Genomic DNA, 22819 nt, shown 5'->3' on the forward strand with positions numbered 1-22819 from the left:
ACAACACAATACCATAAAACTCAGGCGTCGGAGATTATAAGGACAACAAATTCATCTTCACGTACAACTTAACCTGAGATGTAAAGGGACAAAGCTTTTCAGGTTTGGTTGTTCTGAGGGCCGTTGAGATTTTATTTTCTTTTCTCAGTCGCTTTCCGAGCCTTCCCGGGGTCTTTGTCCTTTGTGTGATTGTGTCTTGTCTTCTTGGCCTCCCTGTCGTCCTTCCTGCTGTCGTTGCTACTTCTGCCGACGGCAAAACGAAAGAATCATTTTAAAATGGATCTTTGAAAAAAAAAAAAATCGTCGTTACTTTTTGGACGTAAATTGTCGACCTCTGCGATGTTTTTCTCAAGCCCTCCTCTTCGTCTTTCTGCTTCTTTTTACCGGCGACTCCTTCGATTCTGCGACGTTTGTACTCATAATCTGCAGAGTCCCTGCGCTCCGCCGGCTTCTTCTCACTGAAACAAATGATACAATATAACAGATTTACTGTAGAAAAGATACAGCTAGCCAGTAAATACAAATTGTGGTTTTCTAATTATTTCATTCACTGAAAGGAAAAATAAAAAATATTCAGACCAACATGTGCCTTTGCTGGCAAAAAGTAAATTACCACCATAATCAAATGGCCGTGTCACAATTGGTTTTACAACAATTCCCGTCAAATGTTGCCCACTCATGGTTCCCATTACTGTAAAAACACAAACTCTTACCAACTATTTTTGGTCAAGTTTCAAGTGCAAATATATTAGTAAATTTGAAATAAGATCAAATGAAGTTACAAGTAACGTTTCAGGAACTACAGGAGCGTGTTTTAGGTCAATAAGTCCTTAATATGGATGCAAAAGTTCTAGTTTCCCTGGCATTTATTTCACTTGTAACCGGTAAGTTAGTTTTGTGATCGTGTCCAATTTAACTCCCAAATCACGTCAGCGACGGCGCCGTATACGTTTACGTTGTTCTACAGATCACAGATCAAAATGGAAAAAAAAACAAGCAAAACATTGAATTTACTTGAAACCTAAGACTTGTTCAGATAAGGGAGACGATAAGGAAAAAGTTGATGGCCAACTTTGCAACTGTGTTGGACTAAGAGCAAATTATATGTAATCATGTAGATCAGTTTAAAAAATATATATATAGAGAGATGAAGAACTTTCAGCTTTTGTGTTCACGCAAATAACTTTCCATTCAGCCGGACGAGTAAACAGAGGCAACTAATGCTGTTCAAATTATAGCCTTTGTTTACTATTGTCTGGGTGAAGGCTGCAAAAAAATAAATAAATAAACTCAAATGTCATGACAGCTCTACAAATGAGAGTGTTGTCATGCCATTTATCTAGAGAGCCAGACCTTCGTTTGTTGGTGAACACAGCTGTGAGCTTTCAGCTGGGGAAACAGAAGTAAACACTTGAAGCCTCACAAAGTTACATAACGGGTCACTGCCACGGTAGGGCACGCATAAAACAAGTGCGCGTGAATAAAAAACTAAAAAGAAGAATTCTGCGACGGGATCAAATTCGTTTTTCGCGGCACCGCAATTAATGAAATGTCAGTTGCAGGCGAAGCCGGTAGAAACTACTCCGAAAGACCTGCAGCTGTAATTGCAGCAACAGGAGGCTCTAAAAGTATTCACTTTACTGGGTTTTATGTGGATGAAAAGCACATTTCTACATTTTTATTTGTAAAAATGCATAAAACTGTGTCTGTTTTTTCCCCATTTTAGAGATAGACATTATATTCAGCTATCATTTATGCTTAGAAAGTGCAAAGGGTTTGAAAAAAGTCTGTTTCTGTCAAAAGAAAAACAAGAAACAGATTTTTAAAGGCCTTGAAAAAAGGGAGGCCTTATGCAGCGAACTCCACATTACACTGGTCAGGAGATACAGGTCATCAGTCTAACATTCAACCAACTTAAAGTTACCTTAGTCCTAACCTCACATCAACAATTTTCGTAGAGCTGCACGCAAGGTTAAGCATGCATCACAGATTCATAATAACTCAGCGGAGCCACTGCTCCCGGACAAAAGGGCATAACTCGCATGACTTTGGGATAAAGGGAGCAGTGTGTCACATTAAGGCCTGAAACAATTTGAAAAGAGGCAAAAATGAAAACAGATGTGGGCGTAGGAATGCGCTGAACCCAAGACAGGCCCCGGAGCCTGGATGGACGTAGCACATGGCACAAAAGCAGCTGATGGAAATCTTGAGATTTCTCAACATGTCATGACTCCCGAATCTGAAATAAAATCTCTGAAGTAAATCAAGTTAAAGAGCTTCCATTAAAGATCATTTTCGCCAAAAGGTGAGCAAAAATGCTTATTCTTTCTGAGAGAGAATTTTTTTGTTTTGGTCTTTTTTTTTTTTTAGGTATATTAAATAAATAAAAGAGAGATGTTTTTTTCTTTTTTTATAGCTATATACTAAATAAATACATATAAATTACATAAAGGAATTTATAAATAAATAAATAAATACATATACATTTATTAATTAAATTGTAGGTATATTAACTAAATCTGCCAACTTGCTGATAGAAGCTGATATTAGCATTTGTTACTTAGAGTTATGAGTGCTCTCATATTGTTGTTGATGAGCTGCGTCACATTTACAACATATTCCAATAACGTCTCCACTGCAGCTTCAAGCAGGACTTTTTGTACTAAACTCCCATCAACTTAAATCAGCAAATTAACTACATGTGCATTTTTTTTTTTTTGGTCAAACAATAATTTTCAGCTAGTTGAGGAGTCTTTCAGTTTGATTTACACCATTTTGGTGGACCAGCGCCACATAAATAAGCGAACCTAGATGAAAAATGGGTATTGGGTGTCACCGTCGTCTCCCTCACATGCGGCCACATGTGTGCAGGAAAGCGTTGATAAGACAGACAGAAGTGGCGCCAGCAAGAATGAGCCACATTCACGATCCAAGGCCCAGATTTACGACGGCATCGCAAGTGTTGACCAAATGGCTAATCAGGTGCTCAGCTGGTGCCCATGAAGAAAAAAGAAAAGGTAAGCTGTGTCAAAGATGTGTAATATATATCGCATCGAATTTTAGCCTCGCGTAATGCATTATCGACGGCGATAAATCAAGGGGCCATGTTTCGTAATCGCAGCCAAAAACCCAACACAGCCTGAACCCTAAAGTCAACCGGGCCAACACCTACTGGGCAGTGACCAGCTGACTCAGTGCAAGAAAGGCGGGCCAGCGAGCGTAAATCTGCCATGCGGCGTCTCCACTCATCACTTCAGTGAACAATAAGAGTGGCTACCAACAAAGAGACGGTTAGCTCCATCTGCTTTCTCTTCATTTCACACACAACTTATTTCCAGTTGGCGGCTAAAAATAGTCCAGACCGCAATCATAAATCAAAGCTAGGCTGAAAATATGCAACCTGTGCCATGAGCACATGCGTGATACAGGAGTCGAGACCACGCGAAAGGGAATGTAGGGCAAACTTGTCAGCCGTGTGCAGATTGTGTGAGCGGCGCTCTCAACCAGGCTGAAGGGATAAGTCCCCTGTGGCATTTACATCAGAATGAATGCGAGGCCGTAGTGGTGAAATCTCCTGAGTGTTTTCATAGTGTCTGTCAAGCACATGCGACTCCTGTTCCTCCTCCTGTCTTGTGCGGTTAGCCCTACAGCTTCACAGCTGTCCCCGTGTCCTGCTTTCCTCGCCTGACCCACGAGGCCGAGGCTTTAGGCGTAAATAAGGACTCAGCGATTTAAATAGGAGACTCCCTCTTTGTCAATTATGGGCAGGGGGGAAAAGAAGGTGGAACAGTATGAGAACAATTCATTAACACGGTATGTCCAATTGAACTATTATGCACTAATTTGCATGAAGCCTGACAAAGCAAGTGTGGCATGCCAATAAAGATTCTCATAGTGAAATGACAGTGGATAAGCGGTTTCCTGGAACTGTACTTTTTTCCACCATTAGCACGTATAGGAGTGTGATTGACATCGCTAAGACCCTCCTCCTGGCCCTGATAGGTTGTTCTTGACCGGGAGCGGTGGAGGTGGAGGAGTTTGATTCTTTCAGAGATTATCTGTCTCATATTATACTGTCCTCTTACTAGACACACAGGGTGCCTTATGTCACTGGAGCAATGGATGAGGAGGAAAATGTGAAATCAGACAAACTCCTGTCACCTCTGACCCTCAGAGAGGAAGAGGCCAAACTCCAGCCAACAGAGCGTACATGCAATTGTATCTTGGCTAAAATTAGTTTTTACGTCTGTTTATTACCTCATCTTCGCAGCAAATGTTTTGCATATGTTGGCACTCATTTCCCCTCGCCTTGTAATAGTCATCAGGACTTGCAGCTCTTTTGCAATACAAGGCTTTTTTTTTCTTTTTCTCCCCCCCCCACAATAGTTGTATATTTTTCCAAGACTCTCCCAGGGTTTATATTTCAGTAATCAATCGAATAGCTGGAATAAAAATCCCCTTAGTTATGCTGCATGGAAACAATTTGGCTCGGTTTATATGAATTATCTCTGCACTTGATTGGGCTTCACGCTTTGAACTGAGCAACACAGAGAGACCTTTAATCTGCTGCTCTGCAGTCAAGCTGAAGAATTAAAACTTTTCTGATGCCAACATAAATGAAATCCAAAGTGCAATAGTTGTTCCTTTTCTTGTTTTGTTTCCTGTAAATATTGAAATCTCCTCTGGAGAAATGTTATCGTCCTGTAAACATACAGAGATCGGCCATAACACTGCCAGGCAATGGGACTGTGTGTGTGTGTGCGTGTGTGAGTTGTTGTTTTTTTAATAAATCAGCTCTCAGAACAGTCAGAGAGTGGACAACGCACAGATGGGTGCAGGTTGGGTTAATCACCTTATCTGGGCACGATGTTGCGACTGACCGGAGTACATCTGCACACTTTATGTGCAGAAGAGAAAGAGGCTGACAGGCAATAGATCTATAACGGGTAAATTGCATAACTGGTCCATCAGAAATAGATTCCTGATGGATGTTGCCTGATCCCACAGCTGCTCAGCAGATTCACATTCATCTTTTGTTACAAGCACCCATGAATGGAGAAGGGGAAGTATAGGAAGAGGAGAGGGCACTCTGTACTATCATCACGCGATGCAAAAAATAAAAAATAAACTGGGAATTTAGACATAATCTCTCCAAACCAAACATACAGATTACTGGTTTAATGATAATTCCTCGAGACCCACCTGTGGCGTGACAAGGAAGACCTCTGCTTTCCTCTGTCACTGCATCGCCGTCTGTTTTTGTCATGGCCGTACTCTCTGTCTCTGCTGCGCTGCTGCTTCATGTAACATTCCCAGGCCTTGGCACTATCAACCACTGCAAAGTCTGTGGACATGTTCCCTGGGATTAAAGATGAAACAGGAGAGATAAAAAAACAAACAACAAAAAAAAAAAAACAGACAGAATCCCGGGGAGGGACGATAAACAGAAGCAGCACGCAGCTGCATCAGTTCTACTTAGAGATGTAAATGATGTGTTTTTTTTAAGTCCCTCTAGTTGTTATTTCCTTTTCTTTTGCTACGGAGGCATCTTCAAACAGAAAGTTTTTCCCAAAAAAAGTTTAGAGAGAATATGTAGGGCAAGAATCAATGAAACCTTCAGCTGTGCCAAATTTGCCTTTAGACTCTAAACTCTAAATTAGACATTTTCATAAGCATAAACTAATGTTTCTACCTGCAGATAAAACCGAGAGTGCATAGAAGCATTTTAATAAACATAAGTGTATAAAAACTGTTGGTATGACTGTCTTATTTATTTTAAGCTTTTAGAGATGTAATGGAAATGCTCTTTTTTTTAGGGTGGGATGTTTAACACCAAAATAATAATTAAAAAAGACTTGTCGTCTATTTTCTCTAATTCACACAAAGTCAAATAAATACAAAAAATATTAAAATCACCACCTCTTTCTTTGAGAAAGATGTTTCATGTAAAAAAAAAAAGATTTTAAAAAATTGGCAAAAAAATAGTTGTTTCAGGGAGGTGACAATTTGCTTTTTGTAGCCAGTAACAAGTTTCAGGCATAATTCTGACTCAATGTTAGAGCACTCTTCTCAGCAGAATTGGCAGAGTTTTGTTTTATTTTATTTATTTCATCGGCTTTTGTTTCAAAGCACAGCCCACAAATTTTCAATGCAACTGATGTCAACGCTTTCCAAAAGTCTGAAATCAACTTACGGTACTTTTTTCTGTTCCAAAACCAGTATTATGTGGTTTTATCCTGTTGAAACAAAGAACTGTAGCCAAGTGTTTGAACCTAAAGAATCTGGAAATGCTGGAGATGTAAATAAAACAGATACATTGTTTTCTTTTTTCATACTCCTCTCACATTTTCTATCAGAAAGAAATGCCTCAGTTGAAAAAGAACCATTTTCAGTCTGCCAAATATGAATAATTTTGAGCCTAACTTTACGTTGAGATTCCCCACGTGGTAATCATATCTCCAGGATGCATACGTCGCTTACCGACAAAACATGGACACAGGGAAGTCGAGGGCTCCTCGATGTTCACAAGATTGTCGCTGAAACAGAAAATGAAGGACATTTTTCAAACAAAGAACTTTAACCAGACATTCCCTTTGCCATCATTGCTCTGCAAATGGTTCAACATCTGCCACTAGCTGTTGACACACGGTACTCCTTATGTCATTCGTTCTATGCAGTGTTCCAGGCCATTGCTATGATAAAGACAAACAGCGTGAGCAAACAAATTCACCAGCGAATCGGCTGCAAAGAAAATAAAGCACAACTCTGCGTTATGATCAAAGCACTTCTCCAAATGTGCTGCTGCGTTTTCCAAGTGTTTGAAGTGACTGGCTCGTTGTCAAGGCTCAGTGTGCGCTGGCCAACCCGTGGAGAATGGATGGAGGGCATATTACGGATACTGCTAGATCTTCTGCCCTCCACATGGCTTGGACGCTCAGCGCTTCCAACAGAAAACTTCCGAGAGTGCTGAGGATGAAGTGAAATTGTATGAAGCTCATCCAGCAGCATGAGTCCAAACCGCCGTGTGCCAAAAAACAAATCTAACAGTCCAAGACACCTAAAATGTATTTTTTATTATTTCAGGCATTAGCAGATAAAGGGGTTGCTCATGAATGGAATATGGTGAATGAAGCAAAGATGGATCTGGACAAGGCATGTGGCTCACAGCAAAGATCTGACGGGTGATAAAATGAAATCTGGACTTAATGTTGCAGTAAAAGTAAAAACATTCTGATATTTAATGTGCTATTTAACGTATATCATTGCAAGTTCATGCAAAAGCGCTCTGTACTCCTAGAACCTTTTCACCTTATGCCGCATTAGAGCCACAAACTTCACTAATCAGGAGACTTGAGACCGAAGCAGCAGGACGAATATGTAACAGCTAAAACGGCGACAGCTTACACTGATATCAAAAATGACATTTTGCACTGAAAAATAAAACATTGTCAGCGGTAACAGAAACAGTGACACTGAAGAACTTCAACGTGAAGTTCAAGTATCGCACAGGTTTGGCGTCTTGTTTTCATGGTTATTATCCTTATTAGATGTATGAAACAACTACCGGTACAGTTTTATTCTAAAATAATCTAATTGGCGACTCACACTTCAAAGATGTGAATCGTAGCTCACTTTAGCCGCTAGCTAAGGACGAGCGGAAGCACGGAAGGTGCGTAAAATATTCTTCTTTTCTGTTCTAAACACAATTGTACGCCACACCTTCTGGACTTCATTTGCAAAAGACTTTAGAAAACCATGTACTGCTTCTCATCCACCCATTATAAAGGAAGGCTTTGCTTTATCTCTGTGAATCTCAATTAAGTCTTTGTCTGTAACTTACCAAAATGTAAAAAGTTATTGCATAATAAAATCCAGGCTGAATGTTTCAGGTAACTTTTTTTTTTTTTTAAATCTTAAATACCTTGGCATTGAATTAAATATTCTAAATTGTTCTGTGTTTGTTTCAAAGTGATTACTTTGAGAAGCTTACAAATAAATTAGAATACTAATCTATGGTAGAACCTTGAGCAAACAATGCAAAATGAGCAGGAGGAAAATCCGGAACATCAGAAATTTAAAACAATACCTCTTGTGAAATATTAAAGACAAAACAGATCATGCAGATAGAATAATGGTATAAAGTAGCAGTGACATAGTCTTTCCCGAAACATTGCAAGAATATAAATGTATTAAAAATAAATTTGAGGCAAATCAGCATTAAGCATGCCAGGTCATGCTAGAAATACCTGAAGTTTCTTATATCCTGAAGTAGAAGACTGGTCAGCTAACGTATGGCAGAAACTGTTGGTGTAAAATGATGAACGTGTGTCTAAAAATAAAACAAATAATAAAAAAGGGGAGAGGGGGGACAAAGGAAGTGATTCATGAAGGCACGGAGGAGATGGCTGGCAGAGTTCATAGGAACAGTAAGTCCCTGGAGGATGTGAGGATTTGGCAACTGGACTCAGATGTGAGAAGAAAAATATTTTCAGGACGAAGTCCAGAGTGAATTCAGGAACACGTCAGATACGGCAAATTAGGAGATAGGAAAAGAAAAGGGATTTAGGACAGAAAGAGACAGGAAGCTTCAGAGACAGACAAACATGGAGAGATTGAGACAAGCTGGATGCAGACAACATCCAAAAGAAACAAACCTACCATCAAACAAAACCGGAGAGGGACTGAATTTGTGTCCGTATCAAAAAAAAAAGAAAAAAAAGGGAGTTTGGGGTACAACGTGGCTCCCATCTGATCTTAGTTGTATAAATTAAGAGTCAAAGTGTGGGAGTCTGCAGATAGTTTATGACACAGATCAGAGAAGCACAGTAAGCGATGTCCTGGATACTGATAAACAGGAGGCTCTAGGCATAAACAAGCTTTTAATCAGATTTCTACCTTATTTGGCGATTTGTGTTAGTTGTAAGATGAGCAACAGCATACACTGAAAAATACCATCAAATACCATCAATACCATTATGTGAGAGAGCACTAATTTCTTATTCTCTAGTTCTACAAAAAACACACTTTGACTGTTTCAGAAGTCAAACCAAGTAAAAATCTTTTTTTTTTTTTGCACTTATTTTAATTGCTTCTTTCATCTAGGTCAAATCTCCCGATCAGTGAAATCATTTTCTGGTACTGTTGAGTTTCATCTACAATCTATTCTGATGCTCCTACACAATCAGTGTATGTTCTGAGAAAACAAACACACGTCAGAAATAATAAACTCACCTGCTGTGTGTGTTAGTGGGGGACTGAGATGGGTAAAACTGGAAAAGTGAAGCTGAAAGGAAAACAAAAATATATAAATACGGTGTTATCAAGTCAGGCACATGAAATCATGCTGGTTCACAGACTTGGAAAAGCTAAGTATTTTATCGATACTAAGTTTGATTTATCTATAGAAGCAAATGATAAAATAATGGAAGTTTCAGACGAATTGCCTCAAAATTATTGTGGCTTTTTTAAACTTCAGCATCTGGTTTGTAAACTGGGACGCAGTCGTAAAATTCAAGTTTCGAAGTTTGAGAGTTCCCAGAATTTTGCAACCTTAACCAAATCATAAGGGAGTAAAACAAGAACTCGCCATTTTGTTTGTCTGTTTAAAACAGCAAATATCCTTTGAATATCAGTCTCTTAATTATATTCACATTATATGGTGTGTTTAAGTGTTTCTAAATGTGTTGACATTAGATTTAGCAAAGAACAAAAGGCAACAAAAATTAATTTGTGTTTTTGGATGTAAAAGCCCCCCGTTTTTCTCCTTTGAGTTTTGGTCCTTAATTAATTAAAATATGACTTAAAAATTACAGACAACCTTACCATCCTCTTTATGAGACTGTGACGCAACAACAGAGTCTTCAGTTGGAGGCTTATTCATAACCACCAGACCACAGACTGCTGCAGGACATAATCCTTCCCACAGTCAATGGCGTCCACAACAACTCTTTGAAGACAATTATATAACACGAGTTGCCACAACATTCAATTTCCCTCTGGGATTAATGAAGTATTATTAAATTGCACAAGTCATACCAGATCAAAAGCAATTCAGTGCATACAAGCTCCAGAGGGAGAGAGATTAGAGTTGTCTCCAAACTTAACATCAACAAATGTGGCAGGTCCTAAACATCAGCTGCACAGAATGCTAGCTGCACAGTTAATTGTCCGACTTGTGATACTGCTCGCATTTTACGAGAGCTAGCAAAACAATCAGCTCCAAATTACACACTCAACTTGCACTGAACAACAGCTTGCGTACACGAGAATCAAGAATAAGCCCAGGCACATTAACATCTGGCTACTATCCTTTCTTTTCTTTTTTTTCCCTCCCCCCCTCCAATAATGACCCCTAACGTGAGAATAGCTTGGTGCAGCTTTTCGAGATAAAACACAATTAAGTACTTGAAACAGAAGGAATAATTATATGAGCCATTGCACAAATTTCTGTACGCTGCCCCGAGGACCAAGCTAACCCTTCATGTGAGAGGAAAAGTAGAAAACGTTTTCTTGTAAAACAGACGAGTCGTACAGTTGAGAGAGGAAGCGTACGAGGTCTCAGACATATGGAAACACGCTGGAAGAACAAAGCTTAAAAAAAACAAAAAAAATGCTCACAAACTTCTAAGTCGTAGACAGCAAAGCTAAAAGTGCAGCGCTGAAGGCCTCCGGGCGATTCCTTTAAAGACAGCTAACCAAAAGACAGTGTGATTCATCTAGAACATGCACCTGAGACAACTCATCACAAGATGAGGTCACCGCGCGTGAAACACCTCGTGAATACTGGCCGCCACATTTAAGAATAATTAAAAAGAACAGAGAAAACAACAACAACAAGCAGTGCGTGCCTCTCACCATAGCACAAAGACATTAAATGTGCATTTACAATGAGCACCAGCCTGTTCACGCAGATGCAGACAAAGTTAGCGTGAGTGAGTAATTGCTTCTACCTGCAGTGAGTGTTTGATAAGGACTGCACTTTTATGCTTGGCAGCATATGAGAGAGCTAATGGCTAAGGGCTAATGATTGCAGACTGTGTTTGCGTGGCTCTCTGTCTCATGCTAATGTTTCACAGAAGTGCAGGCTGCAGACTCTTAGATGGCGCTGATATTTCACTGTGTTGTAGACCAACCGTGGCTGCTTTCCAGAGCAGAAGAATATGTGGCTACAGCAAAGATTGCGGTGCCACACACTCTTAAAACTCTCGCCAGGTCATCCTGTCTTCCCTTTACAGCGATAGGTTTTTGATAATTGGACAAATAATGTCTAAGCTATAAAAAAAAAATCTCGATTCCTGCACTTCCGATAGCAAATGTAAGAACTAAGGAATAAGATGTGATGTGACTACTCAAATTCCCTGTGCAAAGATGAGTGTGTAGAAGGTGTAAGGTACACTTTTCCTACAGTAAAATTCAAGCACTTTTCAAGCATTTCTAAGGTAAGTTTTCAAACTTCTCCAGCAACACACTTTGGACAAATGAACTAAAGTAGACGGTTTCAATATACTATTTTATGATACCTTTTATTGCTGTTAATAATGTATTGTTAGAGTATTCTACGTGGCATGGACAACATAAACTAAAATATAACAGTACTTTATGTTTTGAAATGTCTCATTCAAAACATGAGAGACATTTCATGTTTTGAAACACCAAATACCCCTGACTGGTCCAGGAACAAAACACTAATTTAGCAAAAAGAAAAAAAGAAAAAAAAACTGTTTAAAGTATAAAATATAAGGCAACTTTTATTTCAGTCACACATATCAAAACTGTGCAGTTTAAATGTAAAGAATGTTCAAGGACTTTCCAAGCCTTGAAATCACCTAATTAAAATTCAAGCATTTTTCAAGGACCTTGTATGTATGCAGCATATTATCAACTTCTGGAAGTCAGTACCTGGACACACGTCCCTCAGTATCACCAGCTTTGCACTAAAGAGATGAAGAGGGCAGACTATTTTGTTTCAAGAACATTTATATTAATATGAATTCTCCTTTTCATCCTGCAGACAGTGTTTCTGGCTCAGTGTTTACCTATTTAGTGATGCTTCTCTCCGAGGTATTGCTGCCATTAACTCTCTGTACTTTCTCCTTTGGTATGAGGCGTGTTCTTGGAACAGTACTGTGTGTCTCTTCTCCAACCTGCAGCTAGTCACAGCAGATGGTTGCTGATACTTTGTTTGGTCCTGTTTGAAGCGGGGCTGGGCATTTATTGCATCGTTAATCATTTTTTTGCGATACGTTTCTTATTGTGACAATAATTGTGATTTATCACCATCACGATAAAATCTGATTAATGATGTTTAAAAGGCACCAAAGCAGTTCGTACTGTCAGGTTTGTTTTTTATTTTTTTTGCAATTTTTTCCACTGTTTGTCCAATGAAAGCATCAATAGATAACAACACATTTGAAAACATGATTAAATGCAGTTACTGTTTTCAGATTAATGATGCAAATAACGTGTCTTTTTTTAGAGCAGTATTTAGAAAAGCAGTAAAAAATAGTTTTTATCGTTGCTTTTACTGTCATCACAATAGCACCACAAAATATTGTGATAAAAATGTAAGTCTGTATCGCCCAACCCCAATGTTAGAAGTTGTTTTATTATGTTGTGTACTATTCATTAAGGATGTCAAATTATTTGAATTCATTTGGCAATATTCTTCTGCTCAGTTCAACAATTGGAGCAAAAGTAAACAGATCACAGAGCAGCACTAAAGTGGGTCTTGTCATAGGACATTTGCTCATGTTGCAGCCTACGCATAAAAAAAACATGAGCTTAGCTGTGGTTAAGCTCTGCAACTTTCCTGACTGTAGTGACCTACTAACCAGCTGAAGAGTCCTGTGTTCCACATGTGAGTGACAGGTTCAGCTTCAGGTGTAACAACACATTTCTGCAGCACAATCTGCACCTATGTAATGCATTTGGCACCTGATGTGACCTCAATGAAAAACAAATGGAAAAATAAAATAAAAAACCCAGGCTCAGTCTTTTCCTCTGCGCTGTTCCCCACAGTCAGTCTGCTCAGCACATTTCTCATGCTACAATATGCACACCAAGCACTTTACTCTTTTTTTTTTCTTTTATTATTTATTTTTTGCACAGACTATTTTTATCATGTTAGACATTTGCGAAGAGGCTGGGCCGGCGACTTAAAGAACACGAGTAGCTGCGCAAAGGAAAAAAAAACAAAAAACTTTTAATATACACTTCAAAGCTATAGTGTTTTCTGTTCAAAGCTGCAGTCAGCAGGATGTTTGATATTTTGGTTGCATTACCAGCCCTGGCATGGCTTTGCTGCACGATATGGGGCTCACAGGATGAGGGGTAACAGTGGGGTCTAAGCTGCAGTGTTTCTATTTTGGAGCCTTTGAAGGGGGAAAAAAAAACGTTATATCCGCAGCTGTGAGCTTTTTGCCAGGAAGTCCTTCTGGATTTTTATATATATATATATATATGTTTTTTTATCTCATCTACTCCAAAACCCAAAAGGAAGTCCAGTGACTGACAGCCCTGGCGGACCACCTCCTGGACTGAACTACAGACACCTGGCTGACTATAAACCTGCACTGCAGCCACACAATGCCTCAAAAAGTGCTGCAAACTTATCAGTGTTCACCTCTGTGCTTTTACTCCACAGGGTTGCATATTTGCACATGTGTTGCAGCTTCACAAAAACACTCTCAGAGCCCCATTAGTCATTTGTGCAGCTGGATGATGAGTTATGTGGACAGCAGGAGGCTCCCCTCGGGCCCCGCTCACCTAAACAACCTCTATGTTCAATCTAAATTTGATCCATCTGCTTTTTTAAGTGACATCATTTGTGTGTGTCGGCAAATGAATCCCGGGAAACAAACAAGTAAGCATCTAAGTGTAGTGTAAAGGAGTACTGACATACATTTGCGGGTATAAACATAAAGGTTTTGCAGCATGGTGACTTACAGGGCGGAGGCACAAATGAGAACACGGTGCGAACGTTGACCGAACGTGGCATGTCGTAATTGGTGACGGTGTCCTTCTTGTGGGAAATCCTCGCTACTGACTGTAATGCAACAAACAGCCGAGTTACAAATTAAAAAAAAAACAAACAAAAAAAAACACACTCTGGATTATAGATCTTTGCAACAAAAACGAGGATCACACAAATAAAAATAAAAATGGAATTAATAAACCTTACTGCTTAATCTCGCTCATGACTTTAAAAATTAAAGTCAACCCTAAATTTAAATATCCTAAAGCAGTTTTCAACCTTTTACTAAAGAAGAGTAATTAAAACTTCCAGATTTCTTTTTGTGTTTAATTTGAAAATGTGTGAATTTTTCATGTTGTTTCAGAAACCGATTGGAATGTTTATGTACAAATAAAACCTGATCAATACTCTCAATGTATAAAAAAAGACACTAACCTTTTTGTCTGACACTAAATAGAATAACCTTTCCTGTTTGGAAGGAAAGTTAAAACCACCTTTATCGAGTCAATAAAGAGTGCTCCATGTAGATGTTATTTTAATATCTGAGAACTATCCTTGGTACTATAGTGCTTCACTTGATATGGTTCATACATAAACTCTTCATGGACTCATAGAGCTCTATAGATGGACGTGTTGATCTTCATCTGATGTTGATGTTCATCTGAATCGAGATGGACAAATCTGTGCTGACATGGAGTAGCCGTGTTTTCTTGAGTTAAAATTGCTCTGGATGTCACTCCTGTCGTAAAATCGTTCTACTGGATTCAATTTAAAACTACTATTTCCAAAACTTTTGTCAAAACTAATGTGTTGTGTTTGGATTACTTTTTATGTTTTGATCATTTTAATTTCTTAATTTTACACGTGGCCTTCCTTCTGTGTTTACATCGCTTGCTTTATTTTTACTTAATGATCTTTCTCTTTATAATATGCACTGGGTTTTATTGTTTCTTTCTCTGAGCTTTTGGGGTTTTATGACTGTGTCATGAGATGGGCTCTGTGAACAAAGGCAGATTTGACTTGATGCAACGATGGCTATAAAAGTGTACCGCAACCTTGTGTAGCTAAATGTTCTTCACAAAACAACAGAGGCGCTGCATCCGCATCCTTTTTCCGGCAGGGTCGAGGGGATCAGATCTTTCTCTTTAATTTGTCATCCATCCATAGCTATAAATAGCTTTGGAGGCCGTGTCTTTTCCCCTCACTACACAAACACACACGCGCACACACACACACCCACACATGCACACACACACGCACACACACACACACGCACACGCACGCACACACACACACACACACACACACACACACTACCTGAGTATCTTTGGCTGCATCGGTGCGACAAGGGCGTGCTTTCTCTCTGCTTCTCCTGCTTCTCCCTTTGCCTCCACGCCTAGTGGTCTTAGCTTTTCTTCGTCTGTTGATTGGGCGATAAAAGGCGTGCAACGCACACAACATGACGTACATTTACGTGACAATTATGCAGTACAACACCAAAAAGTTGGTCACTGAAGCTTTTTTCTTCCTCCAAACAGGCTTAAATCATGAGCATATGTTACGCTGATGTGCACTTATAATATATTAAAAACACCACATTAGTTTAGCCTAATCCTCCTCCCAGTGCCCCTGCATCAACCCTCCACTGGTCCATTAGTGCATTAAACCTCCTTATCTGGGTCATTTTGTCTTCTTCTTACAACAGTCCCTTACTGACATCTACCCCCCATGTACACGCATACATACCCTCTCTAAAACACCAGCCCCTTACAGAGAAAGACACACACACACACACACACACACACATAGATAGGACACTACTAACCTCTTTCTGTCACTAGAACTTAATCAGAGGAAGAGAGAGAGAGGAAGAAACACATGCAAAAGGAGAGTAACAGTTATATCCAATGGCAGCTCATTAATGAACAGTTTCCAGCTCCTTGGTGTCTCTTTTCATCTTTGAAGGAAATTCACACAGTTTAGCAAGATCTTTGCTCCATTAAGAAGGCTATAAAAATATTCTTTTTCAATATTTTTATGAATTAGATATGCAAAAATGTGATGTAACTGCTAAACGTTGTTAAGAAAAGCACATCACGTGCAGGATTGGGCTGCGTGAGTCTGCAGCACGCTGCAGTGCGACTTCCTGCATCCCTTCTGGTCCTGCTCTGTCAAACGGAGTGGGTTAGATTTGTGACCCCGCGTAGCGCTCAGATTTACATGACCTCCCCTGAAGGGTAACCTTGCCCATGGTTGAGATCATCATCAAGAATCTTTAATTAAATAACGCGTCCTGCCAGTCCAGTCCATCCTGACAGTCAGGCCTGTGGTGAGTATCTTCCTTAACGATCAAGCTAAAGGACATTTTAGATATTTTAGTATGATGATGGCTAGTAAACAAAACAGTATTGAGTGATATATAGCAACAAATGTCAGGTTTTGATCTTTTTTTTTTCAATTATTGCACATAGAATGCGCTAAAGTAAAACCAACAGATAAGTTGCACAGGCACAGGATATATGGCGAATATGATGGATGAAGAATAGTAAATGGATAAAAATAAGACAAAAAAAGTAAGGTTATGTCATCTCGTCTTCACATTTCCTTAATTACAATATTTGGTTTCTAATGCAAATACTGCTCTTTGTATGAATGAAATAATGTATTCAATTTCTTCTGATTTTTAATAAATAATTCTATAATTTATTGCAGAAGTAATTCTCTTCATACATTTCTTTTACAATTCCAATCCGTTCCTCTTTTGTTGAAATATCTTTATTTTGCCATGTCCTCATAATTGATTCTTTTGTTTTTTGGGGGGGTTTTTACCAGCTGCTAACATTATTTTAGTCAAATATTTGTCTTCCAAGTTCATATAGATATAGCTCCTCCCAGGTATATTGAGTAAAAACTCATGTTCAATCTCCTGAACAGTAACTGAGTGAATCATTCCAGCCAACTCCTGCCAGTAAAGCTGGAGAACTCGACAATCCCAAAAGATGTGAGAATGTTTTTCGGTACAAATGTGCCTGATGAGCTTGAGAAAGTTACTGGGATTTTACATATGTCATAACAAAAAAAAAAATCAGTTTTGTAAGAAGGTTTTTTTAATTGTGAAAAAGTGACTGAATAATATAAATGTTTTTTTCTCCCTACAGTCTCTTTCTTACCAGCTCAGAAGCCTGTTTTCTTTTTTATTATGCAAGTATTTAGGTTGCTTAAGAAACGTTTACAGAGTCTACCTCTAAGCCTTGTAAAATTATTCATATCTTTTAAACTCTGTCATTCACTGCCAGTCTAAAGATCTGATCTCACAGTTGTAACACTGAATGAGATACTGCTATGCTAACTAGGACTAACAAGGATGTACACAATGAGAGCAACAAAAAAAAAACATCTTACTGACCTGCAGGATTTCCTAGATGGTCTGCCTGAGTTAGAAGAATCACACATCACCTCCACTTCATATTTAGCTTGCTCCCTCTTGAACCCAGGCACAAATACCGAAGTCAAAGTCATTATCTGCCCTCTGTCTGTCTATATTGTCCCATAAAAGGACAGTTCTCTTTTTAAATATTGATAACACACACTCTTACCATGGCATTAGCGATATGTTGTGCTTGGAAGGCTTGGAGCTTAGCATGCTTCATACGGTACGCCTTCCAGCTTTCTTCATCGAAACCGTAGTTAAAGTAATCCGTGATATCAGCCCCTACACATAAAAGAAACGGTTAAGAAGTCTTAATTTGAATGGTGAAAAAAAAAAACACAAAATGAGATTATAGATTTTGTACGCTAACTAATAACAATTTACCAGACTTCCTCCATGGCTTTTCCTCTACAGGCTCCACATCCTGCTTTGGCTCTTTGACTTCATGGACATTCTGAATCACATCTTCGTCCTCCTCTTTTTTACAGCCTGATAAACATTTTCACATTTGTTTTTTAAATACATTAATGAAGACAACTGCTAAGCATTTTTTTTTTGTTAAAATGCTAAAGAATAAATGTATTATTTTATTTTTTATTTATTCATTAATATAATGAATATTTTAGAAATAAAACAATCAAAACAATAAAACACAAACAAACTAGATTTATCTTCTATGTTTGTTTTAAGACTGGATAAAGATAGCTTCTTTTCTTAAACATGCATGATTCTTTTTTCATTTTTTAAAGTAATTTTAAAAAGTTACTTGCCAACTGGATCTGTCCTTATTTCAGAATTGAACTCAGGATTCTCAGGAATCTGCCCAGAGCTGCAAGAAACCACATTGATGCCGCTGTTATCTGCATCATTGTGACAATAACCTGAACTCAGACAAACACTTTGGACTGAGCTGAGTGCTAATAGCATTATTTCAAATGGTGCTTTGAAATGGAGGGCTAATGCACTGCGCCTCCTCTCCAGAACATTACGAAAATATATCTCAAAGCAACACCATGACAGAAGTGGGTTCCTGACAAATAATGCAGGTTCATACATATGTCCTAGAGGTAAAAAACAAAAAACAAAAAAAAACACTGCAGTTTTAGAAACATCAGCAGTTCCATTATCACTGACCCAGCCCATCAACGAGAGGTTTCGGATTTTCCCTTCAAACAAGAGAAACACAATTACTTTTGCCTCTCTATGAGTCTTACATCTTTATTCATCTACAATTAGTACAACTTATTTATTTATTTTAAATCTATCAAAAACACTACATTTCTATTTTAAATTGCTGATAATGTTTCAGTTTTCACTTTGCGTCCTAAGCCTCAGCCGATTAGCCTAATTTCAACCAACAACAAATAAGGCTCTTGCGCTTTAAACACAGTATATCATTCCTACAACAAATTCAAATGCAATTCCAGTGGCACTCTATGCTCCATTTAATCTGAGGGATAAAGCCAACCACAGGAATAATCAATGCTACGCTTGCACGACTGCTTACATTCATATTTCTAGCACACAAACAAGCGCTCTTTCCCTGGCAGTAGATTTAATGAGCATGATATATCCATTCACATTCCAATAGGCTGACTTCAAGGCACATTACAGGCGGCGCACACTGTGCCGTCACATGTACTGTGTGAAATCGTAACAATCGCGGTCATTAACGCAGGAGGAACACTGCATTCTACCTGAATACCTTGTCTCCATGCAGGAATAAGATGTCATTATTATGGCATCATCATTACACCTATGCTACTATTGGATTAAACTCAAAATCTTGTTGATGAATAATAATTTTGTCAAATTATTATTTTTTAAATAATTGAGAGTAATTAATAGCTACATTTGTAAAAGAAAAAAAACCTTGATAAACCAGAACAAAGGTGACAAGAGTTATAGAAAAGTTGACAAACTGAAATGTGATTGTCAGAAAATAAAATATTAAGGATGAGAATAGAAAATAAAATTACACAAAATACTTTTAAAAGTCCAAATGTTTTCATTCCAAACTTTTAATTAAAAAAAATAAATAAATAAAAAAAATCATAGATTGACTTCCAAAAGTATCCTGTAAATCTGTTGACAGGTTACATGCTGAGACTTTAATGTAATTTATTGGGTAGCTCTTAAAGGGTGTGTGCAGTTTTTAATTCTGACTAGCCCAAAGTACTTTACACCCGATCACAGTTCCAACCGCACTTTTATGCACAGAAATTTGTAGGTTGCCTTGCACAGGGGCACATCAACATGTGGTGGAAGGAAGCTGAACTCAAACCCACAATGTTCAGATTGCAGGACATCTGCTCTTCCCACTGAGCCACAGTCAACCTATAAAAAACTGCAGAGTTGAAAATAATTCACAAAAAATGTGTTTTGTTCTGTCCTTTTCACCCTAACATGAGTAAATACAATCTAGTGCAGTCACTTGCTTACAGAAATCACCTAATTAAATTTTGGAATATTGGTCATCTACGTTTTTTTGGAACAAGTAGCCTTTGTTGAACAATAAACTAACATGAAACATGTTGGGGAGAGAACACACACTGTAAATTTACTAACTGATGGGACAGGCTGGCTAAAAGAAAAGCTATTGCCTAATAAACCCAAAACAAGTCCTGTAGATGAAACCAAAGCTGAAAATTAACACTACACACCACTCGAAACATGGTGGTGGCTATTTTGCTGTGAGGATGCAATTCTTCAGCAAAGACAGAGATGTTTAAAACTGATGAGAAGATGGATGGAGTTAATTACGGGGTAATTCTAGAGCAACAGCTGTTATATCCTGAATGAAACTGGCATGGAAGGCATCTTCTATGTTGGAGCGGTAGCTAATCTAGAGCTGAAAGGAAGCGCTCAGATAAACTCACCAGGAAAACCAGCTTTGTGCAGCAGGTGGTGGGAGACAGAAGGACTAAGGGGCTAAAATACTGGTGGACGATGTATCCCACTCCACTGTAAAACTTTACAGCTCCCAACAATCTCAACAAATGCTCATATGCAGGTTGGTATTTGCACAGTTTTAATTTATTTTAAATAAAATTTCTGCTGGTATCTGCACATCTCTGCCTTTCTGGTTTTTATTATCACTTTTTAAAAACAATTTACCTACCCAATTGCACATTACTTTGCCAGTACAGTACAGAATTTTATTTTACTCTGTTTAATAATCTATCTTTGTGCAAACGTACTTTTTTTGATAGCCACTTTGCTGCTGTCACACTATAATAAAGCATATATTTTATACCTTATCATCTATGTCGCATAGAGAATGAAAATAGAAGACTTTGGCTTCTGAATATTTTCTTGTGATAGCGTTGATATAAATAGTGTCTTGTTGGCTGCTGTTATAAATAACATACCTATGAGGACTCTGGTAAATTTCTGTCTCCTTGTCATGGCTGTCATATGTCCCTAAAAGAAACGCAGACATACATGTCATTGGAAGCCTATAGTCTGATAACTGACCATAACGTTATAAAATAACAAAATGTAGCAATTTTGAACTTAGCTACATTGAAACGGGTCGTCGTCTTCATCAGGACCCATGTATTCTGAATCCCAAAAGAACATTTAGGAGAAAATAAATTTCTAAAATTATCCCTGTATTCCTTCCTGCAAGCTTGTAAATAAAGAAAATTGTAAAAATTTAAATTTAGGGATTATGTAAACTGCTGTTCCGAGGAAAGCCGTCACGCGCAGTTATAACCAACTGTAATTATTTTAACCGCTTAGTTTTCCAATAAAGCAAACGTTTAACGTTTGTTTAAAAAAAATAAATGCAATAACTAAATATGGCGTTTGTAAATTTGTCGTTTCTTCGGTTTGTGTTTTTGTTTGTGGAGACACGACACTTTTAAAAACACATTCAAAAATATATACATTTACTCAACACCTCCAACGGTTGGTCTACGGGCGCTGCCTTATCACTATGGCAACGTGTTTGGGTGACGTTTAAACTCTGCGACGCCCAACTGCCACGTCACCTCGAAGAGACGTGTGTTTTGGTTTGTTGGAGTAACTTGTTCTGTGACGTCTCCGATGATTCTTATTATTTACAACTGACCTACGCTGTTTATGAGCAAAAATGTCAACCGCAGAGGATTTCACACAGCTGCCGCTCCTAATGTGGGAGAAGGTGTTCGCGAAAGTGAAGAAAGCCGTGGTTTTTATGGACGACAGGTGTGCAGAGGCTCTCCACTGGAGCGGAGGGGCTGCAGCCTTGCTGCAAGCGGGAGCCAGGAACGTGAAGCAGTTTTCGAGCTTCGAAGCGTGCGGTGAGAACGAGCCCAAAGCCGTGTTCGTGGTGAGCACTTTGTTAAAGGGGAGGACGGTGGACATCATAAAAGACATCATATCCCTCAGTCACTTTCAGTACTGCGTCGTCTTCACCGCTGTCCCCCACTCCGTCCACCTGTTCGCCAACAACGTGTCCACGGAAATGGAGGGCTTCCCCGTGTTTGAGCAGTTCGAGGAGAAGCTCTGCGAGTGGATGGGGAACATGAACTACACGGCAGAGGTCATGCACTCTCCTGTGGTCTTCGCCCACGTGTCGCAGCAGCTGATCGTAGCGTCGCCGTTTGCTCACCTGTTTCCCCTGCTCCCAGCAGACCTGGAGAGCATCAATGCAAAGCGACCGGAAAAAAAGAGGTTTGGCACTTTAAATGACCTGGATGGGCATTCGCTTCCGGTGGAGCTGCAGGTTGAAATTAAAAGCTTGGTTTCGGCGTTAAACTCGATGTTTGAGGCCGCAGGGATGAGGGAAGAGAGTTTTGCTGTGGGGCCAATGAGCCGCATCATCGCAGGGGAACTGGCCAATCACAATCAGGCGAAAAACCGAAGAAAGACTGCTGCTAATAAAGCATCGATCATCTTTATAGACCGAACAATGGATCTTACAGGTGAGGTCTTGTTTGGAAGCAGTTCTGTAATCTCATAATAATCACATTCTTCCTTATTTACCTATACACTTAGACTAAAATAAAATTATGTCTCATGTCTGACCAGTTTAAAAGATAGCTATGTATTGATCTTCGATATCATTACAACCACCAGGATAATATTGTTGGTCCTCAAGTTGCCAAAATTAAGCCATGATCTCCTTCCTGGTTCCTCACTTGGCCATTATCTTGTTTCTAAAAGAGCAAATGTTCAGTTTTGGGGTTTTGCAATATGGACTTAAGTTTTAATCACGATATTTTATCGTGATAACAATGAAAGTAATGATACAAACTATTCATTACTTCTTTTTAAGATACATGTATGACTGTAAATGTGTGTCACAGCTATTATAGCTCCACAAACACAAATGCCGCTCTCGAAAAACATTTCTCTTGGTATTACACCTCTTTAGGACAACAGTCACACATGAACTGTGATTTGTATCACAAAAAAGCAAACAGTAACTG

The 22819-nt window shown here is 38.8% G+C and overlaps 2 protein-coding genes across 2 annotated transcripts in view; one reads left to right on the top strand and one right to left on the bottom strand.

The window, feature by feature from the left end:
* Nucleotides 1–103: 103 nt before the first annotated feature.
* Nucleotides 104–21266, bottom strand: fip1l1a (FIP1 like 1a (S. cerevisiae)). Its single transcript, XM_008407477.3, has 13 exons — nucleotides 20927–21266; nucleotides 20774–20825; nucleotides 18173–18231; nucleotides 17787–17891; nucleotides 17569–17684; nucleotides 17379–17455; nucleotides 15290–15392; nucleotides 13945–14044; nucleotides 9232–9283; nucleotides 6481–6536; nucleotides 5203–5359; nucleotides 333–458; nucleotides 104–243 (listed from the first exon to the last, which is right to left on the bottom strand). The coding sequence occupies exons 1-13, from the start codon at nucleotides 20982–20984 to the stop codon at nucleotides 132–134; spliced, it is 1173 nt and encodes a 390-aa protein (XP_008405699.1). The 5' UTR covers nucleotides 20985–21266; the 3' UTR covers nucleotides 104–131.
* Nucleotides 21267–21369: 103 nt separating this feature from the next.
* scfd2 (sec1 family domain containing 2) overlaps nucleotides 21370–22819 on the top strand; it is a 117974-nt gene continuing 116524 nt past the window's right edge. The window contains exon 1 of the mRNA XM_081606572.1: nucleotides 21370–22312. Coding sequence (XP_081462698.1) covers nucleotides 21499–22312 — 814 coding nt within the window. The 5' untranslated portion in view covers nucleotides 21370–21498. The remainder of the gene's footprint in view (nucleotides 22313–22819) is intronic.

The sequence above is a fragment of the Poecilia reticulata genome, chromosome 4 (assembly GCF_904066995.2).
Source record: "Poecilia reticulata chromosome 4, P_reticulata-male-v2, whole genome shotgun sequence".
NCBI lineage: Eukaryota > Metazoa > Chordata > Actinopteri > Cyprinodontiformes > Poeciliidae > Poecilia > Poecilia reticulata.